Source organism: Puntigrus tetrazona, chromosome 10 (assembly GCF_018831695.1).
Source record: "Puntigrus tetrazona isolate hp1 chromosome 10, ASM1883169v1, whole genome shotgun sequence".
Taxonomy (NCBI): Eukaryota; Metazoa; Chordata; class Actinopteri; order Cypriniformes; family Cyprinidae; genus Puntigrus; species Puntigrus tetrazona.
The window spans coordinates 9266814-9289428 of record NC_056708.1 but is presented as its reverse complement, the minus strand read 5'-3'; the positions used below and the strand labels follow the sequence as shown (position 1 = coordinate 9289428).

General features: G+C 38.3%; 2 protein-coding genes and 1 long non-coding RNA gene across 3 annotated transcripts; 2 read left to right on the top strand and 1 right to left on the bottom strand.

The window, feature by feature from the left end:
- The first annotated feature begins 813 nt into the window (after window positions 1-813).
- Window positions 814-11727, top strand: hephl1b (hephaestin-like 1b). Its single transcript, XM_043250915.1, has 18 exons — window positions 814-1351; window positions 2429-2673; window positions 2766-2978; window positions 3438-3626; window positions 3755-4009; window positions 4257-4428; window positions 4532-4671; window positions 4784-4915; window positions 5006-5211; window positions 5372-5516; window positions 6369-6861; window positions 7345-7484; window positions 7575-7700; window positions 7890-7996; window positions 8226-8445; window positions 8628-8767; window positions 8886-9048; window positions 9142-11727. Exons 1-18 carry the CDS (start codon window positions 1185-1187, stop codon window positions 9213-9215), a joined length of 3327 nt encoding a protein of 1108 aa, XP_043106850.1. The 5' UTR covers window positions 814-1184; the 3' UTR covers window positions 9216-11727.
- LOC122353086 lies at window positions 8620-11865 on the bottom strand. Its single transcript, XR_006251959.1, has 4 exons — window positions 11735-11865; window positions 9107-9220; window positions 8901-9009; window positions 8620-8760 (listed from the first exon to the last, which is right to left on the bottom strand). It is a non-coding gene; the product is annotated as an uncharacterized LOC122353086 (long non-coding RNA).
- A 2-nt stretch (window positions 11866-11867) lies between these two features.
- On the top strand, window positions 11868-22615 carry slc43a2b (solute carrier family 43 member 2b). The gene is made up of 14 exons (XM_043250918.1): window positions 11868-11996; window positions 12565-12782; window positions 16151-16445; window positions 16590-16645; window positions 16753-16829; window positions 18219-18311; window positions 18395-18528; window positions 18619-18812; window positions 18903-19046; window positions 19503-19635; window positions 19733-19865; window positions 20823-20896; window positions 21021-21144; window positions 21254-22615. The coding sequence occupies exons 2-14, from the start codon at window positions 12623-12625 to the stop codon at window positions 21413-21415; spliced, it is 1779 nt and encodes a 592-aa protein (XP_043106853.1). The 5' UTR covers window positions 11868-11996; window positions 12565-12622; the 3' UTR covers window positions 21416-22615.

Sequence of the window (22615 nt, the reverse complement as noted above, 5' to 3'; positions counted from 1 at the left end):
CTTTAATGTCATAATTTCAACTTTCACTATAATTATACATTTTATTTAGTCATTTTTTACTGTTTATTCTCATAATTATCACTTGTGACTTATGATTTTTATATCATAATTAAAACATGATTTCATTTTTGTATTTCACAAATTTCGTGCTTCTATAGTTATGACTTGAAAGTTACATGTGTTGTAGAAAATACTGGATATTTTAGTATCATTAACATTAATTTTACTGCTGGGCAATGTTTAATCATAATTAATCACATCCAAAATAAAGGTTTTTGTAAACATAATATATGTGTATACTGTACATATTTATTATTTGTATATAAAGACATACACATACAGCATATATTTAGAAAATACTCACACACCTATATTTATATTCATATAATTGTATTTATAAATATATTTAATGATATTTTATAAATATATGCATGTTTTGTGTTTATATATACATAATAAATATAACCAGTACACATGTTATATTATGTTCACACAAAAAACGGCCAGCACTGATTAATTTCATTAATATTTGTAATATTGGAGATTGCAGATTCATGGGGCCTAGAACAAAACATTTTATGGGATCCTTAATCTGAATGATTAAATATTTGGTAACTAATCATAAATATACAATTAGCAGAATATAAAACCGATATCTATCTATTAGGTTTGTCATTCAGATAGAATCAAATTTTTATATTAACTCATATATGCAACTGGGATATGTAAGGTATACCATCCCATGTTAAAACTGGTAATAGCTCTGTTACGGAGCATGATAGCTAGTTCCTAGATGGTCATTAGCTGGTGCAAGCTGGTTGTTAACTGGTTGTCCGTGTTCCAAATCACGGCCACTTTAAACTAGTGGGACAAGATGGTTTGTTTGTTGCTATTCCGAGATGATTTACCAGCTTGCACCAGCTAATGGCCAGCTTGAATCGGCTAATGACCAACTACAAACCAGCCACCGTATTAACAGCGAGCCGTCTCGGATGAATTCTTCCGGCAGGGAAGGGCTTCCCGTGAATTTCATGGGTGTGTGAATCCCAGAAGGCTGTCATCATAGCTCATGACCGCTCATCTTAATGTCTTTGCTGTCACGTAATAACGGAGGGCCGCACAGAACGCTCCTGCTGAGAATTATCTGAGGGCTTTAGAAAGGACGGCTGTGCTTTTCTGAGACTATGGTTACTTTCTGGACCTGTCTGCGATATTTGAGCATCTTTTGTGCTGTGATAGTAGAAGTGTCTGGAATCAACAGAACCTTCTACATTGGAATTCAAGAGGAAAGCTGGAATTATGCACCGAGCAGCCATAACTTGATAACTGGGAAACCTATTGCAGAGGATGAGTGAGATTACTATTTATGTATTATTATATTATTATTCATTATTAGTAGTATATATATTAATCTGATTGAAACAGTACAGAATAGTAAATGTTTGTATGTTTATATATTTTTATGATTTTCTTCAGAAAATGTATAGTATGTGCATATACTGAGTATATATAGTAATTCCTGACAAAAATATTTCTATATTATATTTTCACTTTTTCCAGTTCATAAACAAAATTCATCTGTCTGTGATTTTTATAAAAAATGTATTATATATATATTTTTTTTTAATATTTAAATTTTTTTATTAAATTTTTTTAACTTTTTGTAGTTATCTATCTATCTATCTATCTATCTATCTATCTATCTATCTCTCTATCTTCTCTATATATATATATATATATATATATATATATACCAGTCTACAGAAATACAGAAAAAAATACAAATCTTAGACTATCAGAGTTCTAAATCAGGGACACTATTGTTCCTGTTTTTGTAAACTCCAGACATGCCGTCACATGATTCTTTCTGAGTTTTTTTTTTTCTGGCATCCTTCTACCTGCACCTTTTCTCTGCACTCATCTACTAAACCCTGTACCTGTTCTTTCTTTCTTGTTCGTCCAGACAGGTTTAAGGCCTGACCTTTTCAATATCTGGTATACTGTAACTGTATTCATTTGGGGAATATATTTCCTGGTACCAGTGCCCACTAGGAAATGTTATACCACCATCTTTAAATTTCGCACGCTAAATAAGAAATTTTTCTCTCATTCACAAACAGAGGTCCATTGAAGATAAAGGCATATTATAAGATACTTTCCTGTATTTTTTTTTTTTTTAAGTTTTAGTAATTAGACATATACATTTCTCACAATACAATGTATGTTATTCAACTCATTTCTAAGATGGATTTGTAATGTTTAATGGTGAAATTACAAGTGTGTTTTATAATGAATTATATTATATAGTATTATAATGAATTTCTCCAAATTCCCAATTTATTTTTACTTAAATATTTTTCCATAATCTCCACCATTTCGTATAATTAAGCTTATATTGGAAAGTTTTCTTATCTTTCTCGTGGCCCAGGTATGCATCAGTGTTCCTGCAGCGTGGGCCTCGGCGGATTGGCAGTGTGTACAAAAAGGCGATATACAAGCAGTACACAGACGCTTCTTATTCTCACGAGATCCCCAAACCCATCTGGCTGGGCTACCTGGGCCCCATCCTGAGGGCCGAGGTCCATGACGTCATCATCGTGCACCTAAAGAACTTTGCCTCCAGACGTTACTCCATGCATCCTCACGGTGTCTTCTATGAGAAGGACTCAGAAGGTAAAACCTCTATCTTTCTCTCTCACCCTCTTGTTATATATATTTAAAATATTCTACTTTTGCTTGTGCTGACTTTCCCCTGTCTCCACTAGGTGCGCTGTATCCAGACGGAACCTCAGACACTCTAAAGAAGGATGACGGGGTTCCACCGGGTGGAAATTACACCTACATCTGGACTGTGAAGAAAGATTATGCCCCTCAAAAGGGTGATGCCAACTGCCTGACCTGGGCCTACCACTCCCACGTCAGCGCTTCACAAGACATTTCCTCTGGGCTTATTGGAGCTCTTCTCACCTGTAAGAAAGGTAAAGCTTCAGCAGAAAAACAAAAAACATTTTAGATAAAGGTCAGCTAGAGTTGATTTAAAGGATTAGTTCACGCAAAAATCATTACTCACCCTCATGTTGTTCCAAACCTGAAAGACATTCATGTTCAGAACACAAATTAAGGTATTTTTTAGGAAAACAGAGAAGCCAAAAACGCAACGTTCAAGACCCAGAAACGTAGTAAGGACATCGGGTGACAGCAGTAGCTCAACTGAATTTTGTAAAGCTACAACTTTATTTAACTATTACTTCTCTTCGGTGTCAGCCTTCGACATGCGTTCAGACTACCATGATACATTCTTATTAACAGAAGAATGCCCACATATGCATTGTGATCCCTTTAATTGCGTGGCAGGGACTGACAGAAGAGATTTTTTTAAGTTATTTTAGTTGACAGTATGTGTTGAGTTCCATATCAAATCAAAATGTCACTCTCAGGAACCCTGCGTACTTCAGACCACCATCAAGATCAGCGTTCTGATGTGGACCAGGAACTTGTCCTCTTGTTTAGTGTGGTGGATGAGAACATCAGCTGGTACCTGAAGGAGAACATCCAGACCTTCTGCTTTGATCCATACGGTGTGGACCCTGCCAGAGAAGACTTCCAAGAATCCAACATGATGCATGGTTCGTACCTGACTGTTTACTATGAAGACATTAAAGACAAAAAGAAAATGGTGTGGTGAGTTTATTTTTGCGATGGAAACACAAGTTACACAGTTTGAGTCATTATGTAATTTTTAACCTATTTTTAGCTATTAATGGGTACATGTACGGCAACCTACCGGGCATTGAGTTTTGCCAAAACCGCACGGTGGCTTTGCATCTCTTTGGCATGGGGAACGAGATCGACATTCACTCTGTTTATTTCCACGGACACACGCTTCTGGACCGCGGGCACCGCGTGGATGTCCTGAGTCTGTTTTCTGCCACCTTTGCCTCTGCAGAGATGGTCCCTGCGACAATAGGAACGTGGCTCTTGAACTGCCAAGTTAATGATCATCTGAAAGGTAATTTTTGACCAAGCTTGTAGATGACAAATAAATAAATACTATGCTGATTGCAAAAAAGGAACATAATATAATATATAGCATGGGCACCTTTATAATTTAAGAAGGATTAAGTGGCACTTTAAGATAAAGATGTAAATTTAATTTTAAAATTGCTGTCAGATTAAATGACCAATTAACCAAGATTTTTGTACTTATATACCTATGCCTATGTAGAAAATACTTATGCTCCTCCATGTTTCCACAGCTGGTATGCAGGCCTTGTTCAAAGTGTCATCCTGTAATGATGAGATGAACTCCACAGTTAATTTCAGTGGGAAGATTAGGAAATATTTCATTGCTGCTGAGAAGATTCGGTGGGACTATGCACCATCAGGGATGGACAAACTGACCAATGAGTCGCTGACCAAACCTGGGAGGTCTAATATCTGATTATAATTCATAATCACATATTATACATGCACTTCTAATCGTTATCACAGTCAATATGAAGTTAAAATAAATAATTATTGGTTTCCTTAGCATTTCAGAGATTTTCTTTGGGTTGAGTGGTGGTCGTCTTGGTGGAAAGTACTGGAAAGTGGTTTACAGAGAATATACAGATAGCAGTTTCACTTTAAAGAGAAAACGAACCAGTGCTGAAAATCATCTAGGCATTTTGGGTAAGATCTAAATCATTACAATGCCAACAATATTTATTCGTTGTTAGTTAAAACTGTTTTATGAGTTTGATTCAAACCTTTCAGTCACATTTAGTTATCGTGGTGCCTGTAGGTCCAGTACTGAGGGCTGAAGTTGGAGACACCCTTCAGGTGATGTTTATGAACAAAGCTGACAGAATCTACAGTATCCAGCCTCATGGACTCCACTACGACAAACCCTTTGAGGGTGTCTTTTATCAAGACGGTGAGACTTGTGTTACACCATCTGGCTAACTTATGCCAACGAAAGTTTTGTTTGGCCCTAGAGAGATTAATGTCTTTGAATGTACTGTAGGTATAAAAAGGAAAGGATATCAGGTTCAGCCAGGTGAAACGTTCACCTACAGGTGGCAGTTGAGGGAGGGACCATCTAAAAGTGACCCTCCCTGTATTTCCTACCTGTACTTCTCCTCCAGCGATCCAGTCAGAGACACCAACTCCGGTCTCATAGGCCCACTGCTGGTCTGTAAGAAAGATGCTCTGGATGCCAAAGGTGCTCAGGTAAAATATGATTGGGTGCTGGATTGGGCCAAGGAGATATTCAAAATAATTTACATGTTAAATCTTGTCTTGACCCATATGCACATCACCCATAATTGGATTTTCTAAATAATGACTTTTCATATGTAGATACAAATGTATCATATGATTTTTCTTACAGAAAGACGTCAATCTGGAGTATTTTCTGCTGTTTACTGTGTTTGATGAAAATCTCAGCTGGTACTTGAATCAGAACATTGAAACATATGATACCAATGAATCCGAATTAGAGACTATGGAGTTTCAAGAGAGCAATAAAATGCACGGTACACACACATACACACACACCTGTCTGCCGAGGATATGCTTCATTTTCTGTCTTATACATTTCTGAACATACTCAAAGCCATGTCTCTGGTATATATTTCTTATACTGAACCTGAACCATGCGTGCTATGACTTCTTTGTGATGCTTTCTCTATTTTATTTTCTGTTGTTTTCCATCTTCTGTAAGTAGTTAAAATTATAGGCCCAACTAGTAAGGTGACAGTCTGTGACGAAGAGTCAGAGATGTTCGGATCAATTCGAAAGCTTTATTAAGAATGGTCTAACAGGCAGGGGTTCAACAACAGCGTCGGTAATAGAAGAGACAGAGGCAGAATCGTAAACAGCACCAGGCTCACTGCCAGGCAGGCAGTGAGCAAACAGGGTTGAAGAATTCAGGCAAGGGATCAAAAGGCAGCAAACAATCAGATAAACGAAAGACAGTCCAAAATCAAAACTGGAGTAAAGGTAAGACTTCGCAATGAGAGAGAGTCTGGGCACAGTTTATAAAGAGGGTGTAATGGGTTACACCTGGGCAGGTAATCAGTCCCAGGTATAGGGCATGATGGGTAATGTAGTTCGGGATGGTTAATACTCAGGGGAGGGTTTCCTTCGGTGGCCGTCGGAGAGATCCACAGAGGCACGGTTCATGACACAGTCTGTCTGTTTTTTAGTCAGATGGTATAGTTTTGAAATAACATATCCACCTACTGGCATAGTCTCAAGACAAAAGCTCATCTTCTTTTCAGGATCATCACTATATACTTTATCCAATTATATCAAATTAAAACATTACTTAAAACATAGGCTTTAAAACAACAATGTATATGTAGACTCTTTTTCCTTGAACGTAGCTGTGAACGGCTTCATGTACGGGAACCTGCCTGGCCTTGAGATAAATAAAGGGTTGAAGGTCAGATGGCACCTCATGGGTCTTGGCACAGAGATGGACATGCATGGGATTTACTTCCAAGGCAACACCTTCCAGAGACAGGGAACAAATCGTGACACGCTGGGCCTGTTCCCACACACTGCAGTCACAGTGTCCATGCAACCAGATGTCAGTGGTCAGTATATCTATCTACACACACACACACACACACAAGCAATAAAAGTCACCTTCTACATATTTTGTGTAACTGTAGGTATATTTGAGGTGAGCTGTCTCGTCTCTGATCACTATGTTGGTGGGATGCGACAGCTGTACAGAGTGAAGGGCTCAGAGGATGAGGACATTTTAGATTCTCTGATAGTAGAGTATTTCATCTGTGCTGAAGAGGTGGAGTGGGACTACTCACCCGATCGCACCTGGGAGCTGCAAAACTTCAACACCACTGAGGACAAAAGGTTGATTTAAAGGGATACTCCACCCCATAACGAAAATGTTTTCATTAAATACTTATCCCCATATCATTCCAAACACAAAGCTAAGAATAGTCAGTGGTGCTACGGTGACAGGGAGGAGACACAGAGGAGGCGAATTGCTGAATAAGGTCGTCATTTTTAACTTCTTTGCGTACAAAAAGTATCCTTGTGGCTTCATAAAATACAGATTGATCCACTGATGGCAGATGGACTATTCTGTCAATGTCTGTTATACTTTTCTGGACTCTGACAGTTAATGAGACACAAGTCACAAGCCTCCTGGTTTTCATCCAAAATATTTAAAATTTTGATCTGAAGACAAACTATGCTTTAACAGGTACGGAACAACATGGGGATATGTGATTAATAACAACATTTTTATTTTGGGGTAAAGTAACCCATTAAGAGCTTTTTTTTTAGTGTTGCAGTGTTTGAATGGCATTCGTAATCAGATTCTTGTCTCAGTCCTGGCAGTTTATTTGTGGGAACTGGAAAAAACAGACTAGGCTCCAGATATAAGAAAGCAGTTTATCGAGAATACACTGACGCCACCTTCAGAACAAGAAAACTGAGACAACCACAAGAGGAACACTTGGAGATTTTGGGTGACTTAAAATTAGCCATTCAAAAGTTTGTTTTTCGCCTAAAACTCCCTCGTTTGAATGGATGAATGATGACATGTTTGTGTTTTACAGGACCTATAATCCGAGCTGAAGTAGGTCAGGTTTTGCTGATCACATTCATGAACAGAGCCAGCCGTCCTTACTCAATACAGGCGCATGGAGTCAGGACTTCTTCTAAACCAGAGGCCGTCATGCCAGGTAGAGAAAGTCAAAACATCCGCAATCTGCCCCCTTATTTAACCTGTAAAATGTATTTTAAAAAAGACACCTTCAGGGATTCATGAGGCTGCGTGTTTCGAGCAGTACCTGACTTCTGCTACATTTACCCATTACACAGATGACACATGATGTTCTTGTTGGGAATGCAAATGAACTTCTTTACTGCAGGAAATATGACTCAGTACTGGTGGACCATTCCGGTGAAATCCGGTCCAGGGGTGTCTGACCCGAACTGCATTGCATTTGCCTACCGCTCAGCCGTGGACTTTGTTAAGGTAAAGAGCTTTAATAAATACGACAGCATAAACAGAGTTTTAATTAACTACTGAATGTCAGAAAATATTAATAGTTTTAATATAATAATAATAATAATAATAGTTATTCTTCTTATATAACTATGTTATTATTGTTTATTTATTTACTTTGCCTTTTTATTGTGACAGTAATAATAATAGTTATTTTATTATATATAATACGTATTTATGCATTTGTAATATTTTATAGGACACAGCCAGTGGTCTCATTGGGCCATTAATAATCTGCAGGAAAGGTATACTGGACCAGGACAGACAGAGAGTGGATGTAGATAGAGAATTTGCTCTCCTCTTTATGGTGTTTGATGAGAACAAATCCTGGTATCTGGAGGAAAACATTCGGTCCTACTACAACAGCTCAGAACCTCTTCTGAGAGATGCTGAGTTTCAGAAAAGCAACAATATGTATGGTGAGAGCTCATAAGTAAATGCAACCCGACCCTAGTTAAGTATCTGGCTGCGATAAGTCAAATTCTGACCACTAGGAGGCATTGTTTGATACAGACTGAATGAGATTAAAATGGTGTTGTACATCACAGTATAGAAACTACATTAGTGTAATTTAAGTTTTATTTTCTGCCACTTTTGACAGGGATCAATGGGAAGCTCTACGCAAATCTTCATGGTCTAGAAATGGTGGAGGGAGAAAGGGTTGTTTGGTACCTGTTTGGGATGGGCAATGAAGCAGACATTCACACCGTCCATTTTCACGCCGAGACATTCACCTACAAGGTGCACGAAACGCAATCAGATTCAAAAGAATGAAAAGATTCTGCATTGGCATTACTGCTGTGTTTTAACGTAACTAAACGCGCTAGATGCAAGCGTTTATCGGGACTCTTTTCCTCAGGCAGATGAGGCTCACCGGACTGACGTGTATGACCTGATCCCAGGATCGTTTCAGACGTTGGAGATGGTGGCGGAGGTCAACGGAACGTGGCTTCTGCACTGTCATGTTGCTAACCACATCCGTGCTGGAATGGAGACGACATTTATTGTCAAACCCAAATCAGGTGAGTTACAGTTTGCCTTTGTCTCTTATGGCTTTATTTCACAAATGTGTATACTCACGGTTTGGAGATGTCTGTGGTCTTTTTCTTCCCCAGACGGTGGCAGAGTGAGGACAGATTTAAGCAGCCTTTGCTTTCTGCTCACAATCGTGCTCAAAATGATATGCTGATTGATCTGTGGACATATATTACTTGACCACAATTTCAACAGATTTATTTGTAACAGTGTACCGTTCAAAGGTTTAGGGCCGGTAGGACTATTATACGTTTTTGAAAGACGTCTGTAATGCTCAACACATTTATTCGACTAAATATGTAGTAAAACAGTATCGTCAAATATTATTAAACCTTACAACAATACTTTTCATTTTTATATTTTTAAAGCTTAATTTTCAGCAGTTATTACTCCAGTCTTCAGTGTCACATGATCTTTTGAAGTCATTCAAATATGCTGATTTGCTGAAACACTTCTTAATATTGTCAATTTAAAAAAAAAAAAGATTTTGTGTGAAACATGATACGAATCTCAGATGAATAGAAATTAAATTAAATTACAATTTAATGCATATTTGCTGCATTCATTTATCCAATCATAAAAGTATTAGAAACCGTATTAACCCTAAACATTTGAACGGTAGCGAAATTTTAAAGAAAAAAAAGGGCTGATTATTTGTACTTCTGAAGTTATAATAAAGGCACAATTTTCATCATCATGATAAAGAAACTGTAGGTATGTAGGTATTTTTATATATTTCTGTTAGCTTACAAATCTTGATGATAAATAAAGGGTACATATTTTGATTCTGTTAGAGACATTTAAACACATTTTAGAGCTGAAGGTATATACGAATATACGTTGTTTTGAAAAAAAAGATGAAATAATAGATTGCTATGGTCAAGTTTTGATGCATCAAAGTGAAACAGCAACACTCAAATGTGAAACGTACTGCAAGACCACCTAATGAGAGAAGAGGTCAGTACCTTCTCCATATGCCTTCATTAAGACTGTTAATAAGCATTTGCTCTCAGTGTAGTTTTTGGAACAAAGGTCTACCTTATTCTGGCGTTAAAGTGTAAAATCATGAATTTCACAAGGCCCCTTCAGACCAACGTGAGAAAGAACTAAAATCACAGAGGATGGCGTTAAAAGTGAAAAACAAGTGTGAGCTGATTGGAGCTTATGTAACCGGGGCGAGCAGTTGTTTTTGTTCCTCTAGCTTCGTTTGATGTGCTCGTTTTGAGCTCGGGACCGAATGTAGTTCATCACGTAGGCTTTAGTGCCCAGTTGAGGATTATGATGTAAAGAATTGAACCTTGCCAGTAAACATTTGACTTTAAAGTCCTCAAGAAACTTCTCAGAATGCTTATCAGCACCCGTGAATGGTTCCTATTTTCTTATCGAAACTGCGCTTTTGTTTTGCAAAGATAATATGTCTGAACCCCCGATCAAGTGTTTACTCTTGACAGTGATAAAGCATTGATCACATGCTAGAAACATGCATATCAGCTGGCTATAGGAAAGAATGCAAAACTCATTCAAATAAACAAGCTAACTGACACGCACCGTTTCCTTGTCATTAATCATTGGTTGTTTTCGGTCTATAATGTACTACTATAAACAGATATGTTATTTTAAATAACTTTTTAAATGTGTATCCAGCTGTCAACAGTTTACAGATGATATATTTAACATGATAAACGTGTTTGTGCGTATGTCAGCTATCAGTCATGTTGATATGACAGTGATAGGCAAATACCTTTTTTTTTGCTGATTAGGTTGATCAATACTACTTTGTTATGCAATGATTTAATCGAAAACGCCAGACTAACCGAGCGTGATGCTGTCTCGAGAGCTCGTCTGTAAAAAATGTGACGTTTAATGTTTGCATCAAGATTTATAAGTAGATTGAAAGTAATACCCGGTAACTGCTTCGCGCCTGTCAGAGCAGGTTTTCGAGCGCGCGCAAAGTCTCTGTTCCGGTAAATAACACGAGGTCGACGTGTTTCGAGAATAACAGCCGCTGAAAACCGGTCCGTTTATGACACGAACAAAACAATAAAACACATTCGGGCATGTGGAATTTAAGCATGAATCTCTGCTTTTACCGCTATGTGACAAAAATCAGCATAGTAACCATAATTTTTTTTTTTTGCCAAGAAGTCCAGATTAACCTGGTTTTTCAGCAAGGATAGCTTCTGGTCTGTCAGAAAATAGGTTACTATGTTATTTATTCTTCGGTAGATGCGGTTTGAGAGTGAGTTAAGCAGCCTAACACGTTATTTAACGTCAGTATTTCAGACACTTCGAGCTGTTTTTGTTGACTTCTGTCTACGACACAGTTTGCGGTCTTATCTGCATTTTGCAATTCAGCATATCACCCCTCGTCCGAAAACAAGTTCAGGAAACCGTGACATTAAACAATGACTTCATGTCAAATTATTACCGCGACAGCTGTAATGTCTTCGAGACGGATTCATCTTCACTTCATCCACCTTCATAACTCAAGTTCTAACTGCGGCTCAGGAAATAATTATATGGGCTAATCAATAAACTCGCTCGAAAATATTGATTTCGGCGTTGATGAAAAGGAACTCCCGTTAAATGAGGCGACGAATGTAAAAACTATTTCCTGTACAAAATCGAGCCCAATTTGCCCGCTTCTTTGAATGCAGATAAATTCAGGCTCACCTGTAGACGGCCCGTGATTTTTCAGCGCAGAGGCAGACTCGCAGCTGATTGGCTGACAGGTGTACTCAGCCTCCCGATGGAGCCAATAGAATCTCTTCAATGCTTTCTCACATGAAACCGCTATAAATTCGTCAGCTGCCCTGAAACAAATTCTCAGTAAGTGCCGGTAACTGCAGGAGGCACAGGAAGAGGAGAAGAGGGAGAGCGAAGGCATCAAGGGGAAGACCGCTCTGCACTTAACTTGTTTTCCTGCCTCTCAAAGGTATGTTTTTATATATATATGCTTTTATATGTTCAGTTGGTTTGTTACATTTTAAAAGACACCGAATATTATTATTTCACATACACACAGTTTTTACATTAAAGGTACATTACACATCGTGATTAAAAAAAAATAATAATAATGCATGCATGTTTGGTAAAGTCACACTAAGATACGATTAAGATAATGTCATGGGCTAATTAGATTTTCTTGGGTTGTATAGCCTAAAAACCTCACTTTGTGAGGTTTTGCATGTAAAACAATTGTAGTTTTGGGATGCCCTCCCTGTCGCTGCTCTTACACTGTATTGCAAAACAGCCCGAAACACTTTGAAAGAACTAACTCTGAAAGTTATATACATAACAAAGAAGGTGTGAATCTTTGAAGTGGCTTTAGTGGCTCATTCACTTATCTTAATAAGAAGTTCATGAACCAAGAAAGTGCAATTTCAATCATTTTTAGGACTGCCTTTATTTTAGTTCCATCTACAGTATGTGACTATATCATGTTTAACTTGATCATTACATTCAAATGACTTTAACACACCTCTCTCTTTTTTTATCCATAGATTGTGACACACAACACCCTTTTCCTCTTGTCTGTCTGCTATCCTACTCCTTGCAGCCATGGCACCCACTCTAGCCACCGCATTTGCCCGTCGCTGGTGGATGGCAGTAACAGCCATCATTGAAAATCTGCTCTTCTCTGCCGTTCTGCTGGGTTGGGGCTCCTTACTCATCATGCTGAAGTCCGAGGGCTTCTATTCATACCTCTGCACAGATCCAGGTACGAATCCTTCTGAAATGTATGCAAATATATGTATAATTTAATACCAAGAACTCAAGAAAACTAGCAAATTAGAACAGCAATTGAGGAATAATTAGCTTACATGGTGTGCAAGTCAAGCTTGCGATCTTACTCTTGAAAAAATGTAATTTAACGCATGATTGTGTTTTATTTGTCGCTACGGATATTGGCAAATTCCATCCATTCCTTTGTTCCAATCTGATGAAAACTGCATCTGATAGTACTTGAAAGATCCTACTTTTAAAGTCACATGTGTACAGTAATGCATTGCTGACAGTAGCGTTTTATGTGCTGTAACTGATTGCGCTCTGCAGCAAAACACTTTTGTGCTAAAGGAGGACGAATGATGTCTTCCCTCAGTAGCCTCACAACCATAGATACTACCACAGACTTCCATTAAATCAGCTGGTAGTCACAGTAAAGCACAAGAATGTTAAAGGGCTTTCCACAGGGATCCTGACCTAATCAAGTGCATCTTTAAATTGAGAAGCTTACAGCCTGTCAGATGCATCAGATGTTTATCATCTCAGTCAGAACCTCAGACCTGCTAATGATCTCATATTTAATTGATTTAACTGTCTGAGGAATTGATTAGCATCACATAAGTAAATGTTTTGGTCTTATTGTGACTGGTGATGCCCTTTTATCACTGTCCTGTTCTCTCTCGTGCACTTTGGGCTTGATTTAATAAAAGATGAGGACATTGAGACCCATTTAACCACAAAAGCTGGTTTGAAATTCCCAAGCAGACAAGAAAAAGGGGGTAGAGGAGGGGCAGAAGACGAGAAAAAGAGTTGTTTGTGAGAGAAACTGAAGGAGGCTTATCATTTGGGTAGATCTAGGAATACCACTTCTTCTGGGTGGAGTGGTGGGCATCTTACGTATCTGTCTGCTTGGCATGGCATTTGTTCATTGAAAAGTGCATATCGTTTCTTTTTGCAGCTGTCATAGTTCCCATTTTTGACATTACTCAGCTGATTTGACCGTCCTTTCGGTCAGTCACATTATTATGCCGTAATAACGCTGTCTCATCAGTATTCAAGAGTATTCAGCAGGCTTGAAGTCCACAGATAAGTCTCAAAGGACAATGTCATGACACATTAGTCAGCATTCAGATTCTTTGTCTTTGACCATGTCAAATGACACGAAGCATGTGAGGACTCTTGTGGTTTAGTACACAAGCTGAGATGATAAGAGTTTCGCGCTCAAGCTTTCTCAGAAATTAGGTTAGGAACACTTTGTATTGTGTGTGTCTAAGTATTCACTATCTGTTCCTTACATTTTATCAGATCTGGCCACCAAACTAATGGCTGTGAATGAAAAGAACAACCCCTACTTGTTTCCACTCCCACTTTTGCCCTAATCTGTTCCCAAATCTTCAAATTAATATGTTAATATATTTACAGTTTCCTTTAGGAATGTGAATTTATTAAGAATTAAGATTTCAAGATTTTGATTTCAATGAGACACTCATACTCAGATAGGCATCACTGGGCAGTTAGCCCATCAAAAAATATGACCTCTATATTAATTACTTAATTGTTACAAAGAAAACAGTTTATTACAGTGAGGTAATAAACCCCTCAAAGGCGGTTCAATAGGTTCATGTATGCTCCTCTATCAACCCTTCTATTGAATGCACACACTTCCAACCTGTTTTTTTTGTTGTTTTTTTTGCTGAGACCAGGTGACTGCTATCACTGTGTGTGTTATGCACATTTGCACATCAATTTATCGTATGTACACCCTCTCTGATGCATCTTTAGTACAGTTGGAACACCATTTACACAACAGCAAGGTTTAGGAAAGAAGCCAGAGGCAAGAAGCAGCCTCTTCTAGTTTCCTAGCAGTTGAAAAAACCAACCCCTCATGTGTGGCACTAGAAAGTTCACAACTGGGTGCCAAACACGTCAGAACATTCTGCACTCAGTTCTAAAGCATGCTTGGAGATGGAAACCACCTCTTTGTTGTGGAAGGAGGACACGTGTACCATCAGAACAATAATGGCACAGTGGATAATTCTAGCAAAGTCACTGTTAGCACACAGGAGAAATGGGTGGGATTTTTAGGTCTCAAAAGAGAGATTTTAGTTCCTCACACTTCTTGACAAAAGTTTTTTTTTTTACTATATTTTGTATTATATAAACTACATACATATGACCCATCAGCATTTAAGATGAAAACATCCAGATTAGTATACGGTCGGATCTAATTATCTAGTTTATATGTCTCCAGTCCAGTGAGACAGCTGCTATTAATGGAGTATCACCTGGTACGGTATCAGTATTTTATGTATGTACGTGGTGAGATAAAGTGGAACATGATTGTGCAATAGTCCAAAAGGACGATTATAAACATTGTTCCTGCAGCAGAACAAGATAAAGGAAGAGCGAATGCTCAGCTTTCTTCTTTTTTATCATTCCCAGCCCTTATCTTGGGTTTTATTGAGACCACATAATGGTGAATCTTCATTCCAAGCATTTTACTGCTGGGTGAAGGTTGATTTCAGACACTTTGGAGAACTGCTGAGAAGACCAGCGTAAACCAAATTACTTCCAGACTGGTTTATACTGGTCTAGCCATTCTGTTCAGTACTGAAACTTTAAGTAGCCGTTTGGAAGTTCAAATATTTTGTGCATTATGACTGTATGGATACCATAGCATGGATACCATAGCTACAAAGAGTAGCTCACAACTTTTTTCTTTTATGGAACACAAAAAAGATATTTTGAAGAATTGTCTCAGGTTCCATACACCAAAAGTCAATGTTGCTTGGACCGTGAAGTTCTGCAAATATTTTCTTTTATGTTCCACAGAAGAAAAAAAAAGTCATACAGGTCATAGTCATGAATCAAAGAACGATATGAAAGTAAGTAGGTAATGACCTTGTTAGTGGGTAGTGTCCAATTCCAAACTCTTAAATGAATGTTGGAATGTCTACTGACCATTCAACCCATGGTGTGTTGACAAGGCTGCAGAGCGCATGTTTTGAGAAACCCCAGTCAGGAGCTTCAAAGAACTGGGGTGCTGGAGTCCACACGTGTTGCATCTGCACGATTGGATAGCAACCAGAATTACAAGTAACTGATGCTTACGTAACAGTATAGGGCTCACAGCAGGGGCACACGTGACTGGTTTTTACACTAACATCTGAATTTTCTCACTCTCACTCTTTATCAACATGATTTAGCAGAAATGGTAACCTCTTGAGTATTACAACTCAAATGGGTTGGGTATCAGCTGTTGAAGCTGATTTCTGGAACATGGTAGCTGCTGCTGGTATCGTTTAACATGGCTCCCATTAGCTTAGCTTCTTACGTCTCTCCTCTACTCGCTCTTTCCCAAAGGAAACAGCTCGATGGCCAACTTCTCCTTACCAGCTGTGCCTTCATCACTGTCAAATGATGCCGATTATGAATACGATGAGTTTCAGCCTGTCAAGCGTGATGGCAGCGTGGAGGTGGTCCCTTTAAACCATCCGGAGGACAATCTGAGGATGAACGGCTGGCTCATCTGTAAAGAACAGGATGAGATGTTGAATCTGGCCTTCACCGTGGGCTCCTTTCTCCTCAGCGCCATCACACTCCCTCTTGGAATCGTTATGGATAAATATGGCCCACGTAAACTCCGGCTGCTTGGAAGGTAAATAACATGCTTTTCAATGTCATTACTATACCAGTCACAAGATGGATAAATTGTTGATTGTAAGGTCAGATCACAATACACGCGAATGACCAGAAAAGTGTTGAATTTTTCATTATTAAAGCAGGCACTTTTCTTTTCCAGTGCCTGCTTTGCCCTCTCGTGCCTTATGATTGCTTATGGAGCCAACAATCCAAATGGTAAGAACATCATATATGCAAATGAGTTCAATTTCAGTTAAAGAGACACCAGCGTTGTAACAGATACCAATAATATTCCATCCTTTAACACCTGCCTGTTTTTCTAGATCTGTCCGTTTTGATCTTTATCGCTTTGACCTTTAATGGCTTTGGAGGAATGTGCATGACCTTCACTTCACTTACGGTAAGTGTGTGTTTACTTATTCATAAAGGTACACTTCTTTTTTTGTTCAGCTCTTTTGATGTGTTTGAACTTGCTTGCTCTGAGTTGCCTGTGATATTTCCATTGCTAAGTAGCACAAAAATTGTATGGGATATGTCCCATCTGATATTCAAATTAGCCAATAAGGATTGTTCAGCAGTTGATTCTTGATTTTTGTTACATTTGGTGCTCTTAATCCTGGTAATTCAAGGCAAGTTAAACGTCTCTTTGTTTCTTTTTCCTCAACTTCTCTTATTTGAGCTTCTCTCAAGCGTGGTGGAGTAGATTAATCATTAGACCCATCTGTGAGTCTTACTTCAGTGTTTTTCCCACTGACTTGCTCTTATTGCTTCACTGGCACCATGCATTAACTCCTAATGATGTACTACCCAGTGTGCTGACCCAGTAAGAATAGCCTGTGGTTATCATACACTCAGCAACATCTGAGGAACTATTTGACCATGAACTCACAAGAACTCACACCCAAAAAAAAAGTTGCTTTACACTTAGTTTGGAGAATACCTTCAAACCAGTTCTGACAGGAATTCTCACAAAACACAACTCTTCCATTAAGAACCTGCTGATCACACACTTTCAGATGCATTCTTACATAACAGGACACTCGCTGTTGCTCATCCACTTGTTGTCACAGGAACAAGGCATAACTGTGAGCAGGCTGTCTGTGCTCCAATTAGAGTCATAAAAGGGACTCGGCCTCAGCTGGTTCAGACTGGAAAGATCATTCTTTAGTTCTTACTGCTCCACTTATTTCTGTTTTATTGACAATGAGGAACAGAAAGTGGAGAAAGAAGGAAGTGTGGATTAAGTGTTCAAAAATATTTCAGGGTCACTAGTAGTTTTCTAATCATCTGTCAGTTCTTTTCTTTCTTTCAAATCTCCCAAACTTGTTCTCTGGCTCTAGTCAGTGCTTCTGAACTGCTCTCACTGTTGATTTGCTGTGCTTTTGTTAGCCCATAATTGTTGGCCATGTCTCTTTGCCCTAGCCATTTATAGAGAAAGACGGGGGCATTTAATCAGTTGAAGAATAGAACAAGAATGTTACATTGAAACATGATTAAAAATGTACTTAAAAATACAGTTATTTTAAATGAATTGAAATATTGTTAATGAAAAAGAAGTATTATTTAGTATACTTATTAAATATAGATAGATAGATAGATAGATAGAATATATTGCTATAATTTAAAAATTCAATTATTTTATTAATTCATTTATTACAAATAAAAATAAATCTAAACATTCTTCTTTCTTGGCAGGATTGTTATGGATTTTTTTTCAATATTAAAATACAATGTACAAATTTTACTTAAACTTAATGACTTATCAATCTGTTGCCGTGTTCCCTTCCAGCTGCCCAACATGTTTGGTGACTTGCGTGCCACCTTCATCGCGCTCATGATTGGCTCGTACGCTTCCTCAGCTGTCACCTTTCCTGGGGTCAAGGTTTGTAAGATGAAACAATTTGGTGAAAAACAAGATTATAATGCTACATTTTGTTCTTAGACACTAGCTGTTTATCTTTACAGGTGATTTATGACCTTGGCGTGACCTTCATCACGATTCTGGTGGTCTGGGCGGGCTGTGCAGGTCTCGTCTTTATCAACTGCTTCTTCAACTGGCCCTTGGAACCTTTCCCTGGACCCGAGGACATGGACTACACGTAAGAAACACACATACTCAACACTCATATGTATTAAACATCAATATCTGATACTCTGTTATAATATGTTTTGCCTCTCTGCCTATTCAGTGTCAAGATCAAGTTCAGTTGGCTGGGATTTGACCATAAGATTACAGGAAAGCAGTTTTATAAGCAGGTGACGACAGTGGGCAAGCGTCTTAGTGTGGATAACACTCAGAAACAGAAAGAGCTTGCAAAAGAGGGCCAAAAACTCTGCCTGTCCACCATGGACTTGGAACTGCAGTGTGAGGCCAAGGAGGAAAGTAAGTGATGGTCTTGCACAAAGAAGGTCAGAAACTATGGTAATACGATAGGTCAATAACTAATTAAGACTGACTCTGTTTTTCTTGTAGCTCAATCGTTCATGAAGAGCATTCTCAGCCCTCTCTTCATGTTGAGTCTGGTGACCATGTGTGTAACTCAACTGCGTCTCATCTTCTACATGGGAGCCATGAACAACATCTTGGAGTCCCTCAGTGGAGGAGATCTCAACACTGGTGAATAAACGTGTTTAAACACACACACACACACACATTTTAATCACGATAATTCAGATATGTATATACAGCAAAAAAAAAAGAAGTCAGTATTTACATTACAATTGTCTTCTAAATTGCTTTCTTTTTTTACCATTTTTGCAGTTGAGAGAATGGAATTGGGTAAGAATCTCAGTAGCACAATACAGTAGAAACCAGTAGAGCGTGTCTTTCCTAAAGCTTGTTATTCTAGCATTTAACCTGTACGTCCTGTACTCACATCAAGCGTAACCCATTCCCTACCCACCTGTGCTTTGGGCCGTAATGCATACGCAAGTGTGCAGAGCGCCATAAACTTAGCCATTAACCAGAGTAGTTATTAACTAACCTCAGACGTTCTCTATTAGGCAGTGTTTAAATCTCTCTCTCGCTCTCTCTCTCTTTCTCTCTCTCTCTCTCTCTCTCTCTCTCTCTCAGTGAGCCTCTACACCTCTATTTTTGGCGTGATGCAACTCTTGTGCTTGATGACGACGCCGGTCATTGGTCAGATTATGGACTGGAAGCTAAAAGAATGCGATGATGGAGAAAACGATGAAAAAGAGCCCAACAAGTAGGTTATGAAACACTTTTAAGTGAGCTACGGAGGCGAAAGTGACCTAAATAATGGTTTTTTTTTTAATGTGTTTGTATTTGCTCCTTGTCCCCAGGGACGAGCCTCAGCCCAAACGCAGAGACAGACAAATTCAGAAAGTCACCAACGCCACACGGGCCTTCATCTTCACCAACATTCTTCTTGTTGGCTTTGGCATCACCTGCCTAATTCCCAACCTCCCTCTTCAGGTGTGTGTTATGTATGGAATTAATCCTGCACTAGGATGAATAATACTGGTCAACGCATTTAATAATGCAGTGGTTTTTTTGTATGCTGTTGCAGTATATTTATTTTTTTTAAGTATGCTATGTTGTTTACAAGTGTTGTTATTTTTTAAATATGACTAAAACTATTAAATGAATATAACAAAATGTATTAATAAATCTATTAAAATTATTTTTCGATAATTGAAATTAAGTAAACATTTTGGATGGGGAAAAAAAAATTGTAGCCTGTATGTAGTGTGGCAACTAAATTAGTACTGAAACAGCTAAAACTAGAATCAATAATAATAATTAATAAAATAAATACAAAACAATAAACACTAAAACTACAATTAAAATAAACTTTCATTGTAAAGTTAAATAAATAAATAAACTTAAAATACATTTAAAACATTAATAAATACTGTAACAAATAACACAGTTGTGAAAAACAAAATTTAGCAATGCTGCCTGAAATAAGCTAAAATGTTAAGTGAAATCAGCTTAAATTTAAAGACTAAAGTAACTAAAACTGAAACATAATAATAATACTTAATAAAATAAACAAAAATTCTTAAAGCTAAAATTAAAACAAACTTAAAATACAGAAAATAAAAGTTCATTTAAAACACGAATACATGCTATAGACCCAATATTCAAGGATATTCTGTGCATGTATTTGCACCTTGTGCAGAAGAAGGCTATTGCTAAATTTAGAATAGTATACTACTAGTAGTATGCAAGCATACCATGCAGCAGAAATAGTAAGAGTGGTATGTACACAGAAAAAAGAAGCAACAATCACTTGCTATTGGTGCCTTGAGCATCTGCTTAGTTGTATTGCACCTCCCCCTAGTGGTCTAATGCTAATTCTCCATTAAAAACAGCAGAATGAACAAGTTTTTAATGTTTGTAATTGAACCTTATGTCTTCTTTCTCCAGATGCTCTCATTCGTCCTTCACACAATCGTCAGAGGCTTCATCCACTCTGCCATCGGTGGACTTTACGCCGCTGTGTGAGTTTATCAATATTATCTGTAAAACACGATTAAATCCTGCTTCTGATAATCACTTTTTCCAGTAATAGCTGCATGTAAATCATATAACACGATAACAAATAATCTGTTTGTGCGTCGGCAGGTACCCGTCCTCTCAGTTCGGGAGTCTGACAGGAATGCAGTCATTGGTCAGCGCTGTGTTCGCTCTGCTGCAGCAGCCTTTGTTCATGGCCATGATGGGACCGCTGAAGGGAGACCCACTCTGGGTATGAAACGCACAACAGAGAGCTTTAGTAATACCAAATGGATTAAATGCCCGCCAGGCATGTTTTAAACCTCCTCTTTATGTTTTTTTTTGTTTTTTTCCTGGTGTAGGTGAACGTGGGTCTGCTGGCTGTCAGCATGCTGGGCTTCCTGTTGCCGCTCTACCTGCTGTACTTCAGGAAAACCCTGCACAAAAAGAGGAAGGAGAAAGAAAACAATGCTAAAATCTATCTCAAAATCAACGGCACTGACGTACCAGAGGCATTTGTGTAAAGAAAACAGATAAAGGGAAAAACGGAGGCATGAGAGAAGCATCACAGCAACACAAAAACAGACGATTAAAAACTACCGTGCCTCTTTCTTCGAGGATAACTCAATGGACGGAAAGAGGAATAAGAGAGACAGAAAGCAACCCTCTTCTTTGCCGCTTTATTTTCATTTATACAGATATTTTATATTACGCATTTGCACATGTGATAAAGTTTCCACCCTGACTGCTTCCTATAAAACCTGGGGCATTTCGGTACAGAGAATTTTTTTTTTTTTATAGAAATACACCATTTATGCCAGCTGGATGTTTTGAGCCAGCCTGGCCTGCACAGACATTGTAATGATGCCAGTTGGCTGTCTTGCCCAGGAACACCCAAAACACCCCGATTCATTCAACACAACTTCACAAGGGATAAACCATTATAGCCCCCGCTTTCGCTGTAATAGTTGTGGCGCAATGCAGTTGTATTCACAAAAGACCACTTTTTTCATTTCTAATGATCCACAAAGGGCTTTGGACATTTTTCTATGAAGTAATGTTGTATTTATAAAAACCTCTGTGATCTCTTTCGATCACAGGACCTTCGTGAAAGCCACAGTTTGAGCATTTCAGTTTGTATATATGTTTCTACACTACATGCGCATGAGATGCACACATAAAAGCGGCTGAAATGCTTATGATCTGCGAGGCGATGGCTGAAAGCTGAGGCGCAGATGTCAGGGCAACAACAGCACTTTTAACACATGTCCCATAACCCCCCCCCTCATGACCCATAATTCCCTTTTTCTGTCTCTCTTTTACTAACATTCTGTGATGTTTCAGAGTGAGTTAAGAGTCATTTGAGTCACTGATCGTAAGATCGAGTTATAATGGACCTCTGAAGTAAAATATTGTAAGTAAATAAGCACAACTTAACTCGCAAATGTGCCTTTCGTGCGGTTTACAGTGAAGGTAGCGATGCTGATGATAGCTGACGGGAGGACTGGAGCCACGGATACTGTGGAAATGTTTTGGTGTTGTGTGTAACGTATTTATTTCTTTCAAATCTAACGGACCATATGGACAACGCAGCCTTATTTGCAAAGGTTTTTATATTAACTTACACCTCAGTGTTTCAGTGGCTGTTCATGTATGTAACCTTCATGTATTGTTCTATATGGCATTACTGTTGAGGGCTATATTCAATAAAATGTTTAATTATT

What these genes read in the sequence shown, in the direction of transcription:
- hephl1b (XM_043250915.1), top strand. Translation starts at nt 1,185, where the DNA reads ATGGTTACTTTCTGGACCTGTCTGCGATATTTGAGCATCTTTTGTGCT. An exon ending in AGTTAATGATCATCTGAAAG is followed by an intron (nt 4,010 to 4,256) that starts GTAATTTTTGAC and finishes ATGTTTCCACAG; the next exon opens with CTGGTATGCAGGCCTTGTTC. An exon ending in CCGAGACATTCACCTACAAG is followed by an intron (nt 8,768 to 8,885) that starts GTGCACGAAACG and finishes TCTTTTCCTCAG; the next exon opens with GCAGATGAGGCTCACCGGAC.
- slc43a2b (XM_043250918.1), top strand. Translation starts at nt 12,623, where the DNA reads ATGGCACCCACTCTAGCCACCGCATTTGCCCGTCGCTGGTGGATGGCA. An exon ending in TGGAGGAGATCTCAACACTG is followed by an intron (nt 19,047 to 19,502) that starts GTGAATAAACGT and finishes TCTCTCTCTCAG; the next exon opens with TGAGCCTCTACACCTCTATT. An exon ending in TTCCCAACCTCCCTCTTCAG is followed by an intron (nt 19,866 to 20,822) that starts GTGTGTGTTATG and finishes TTCTTTCTCCAG; the next exon opens with ATGCTCTCATTCGTCCTTCA.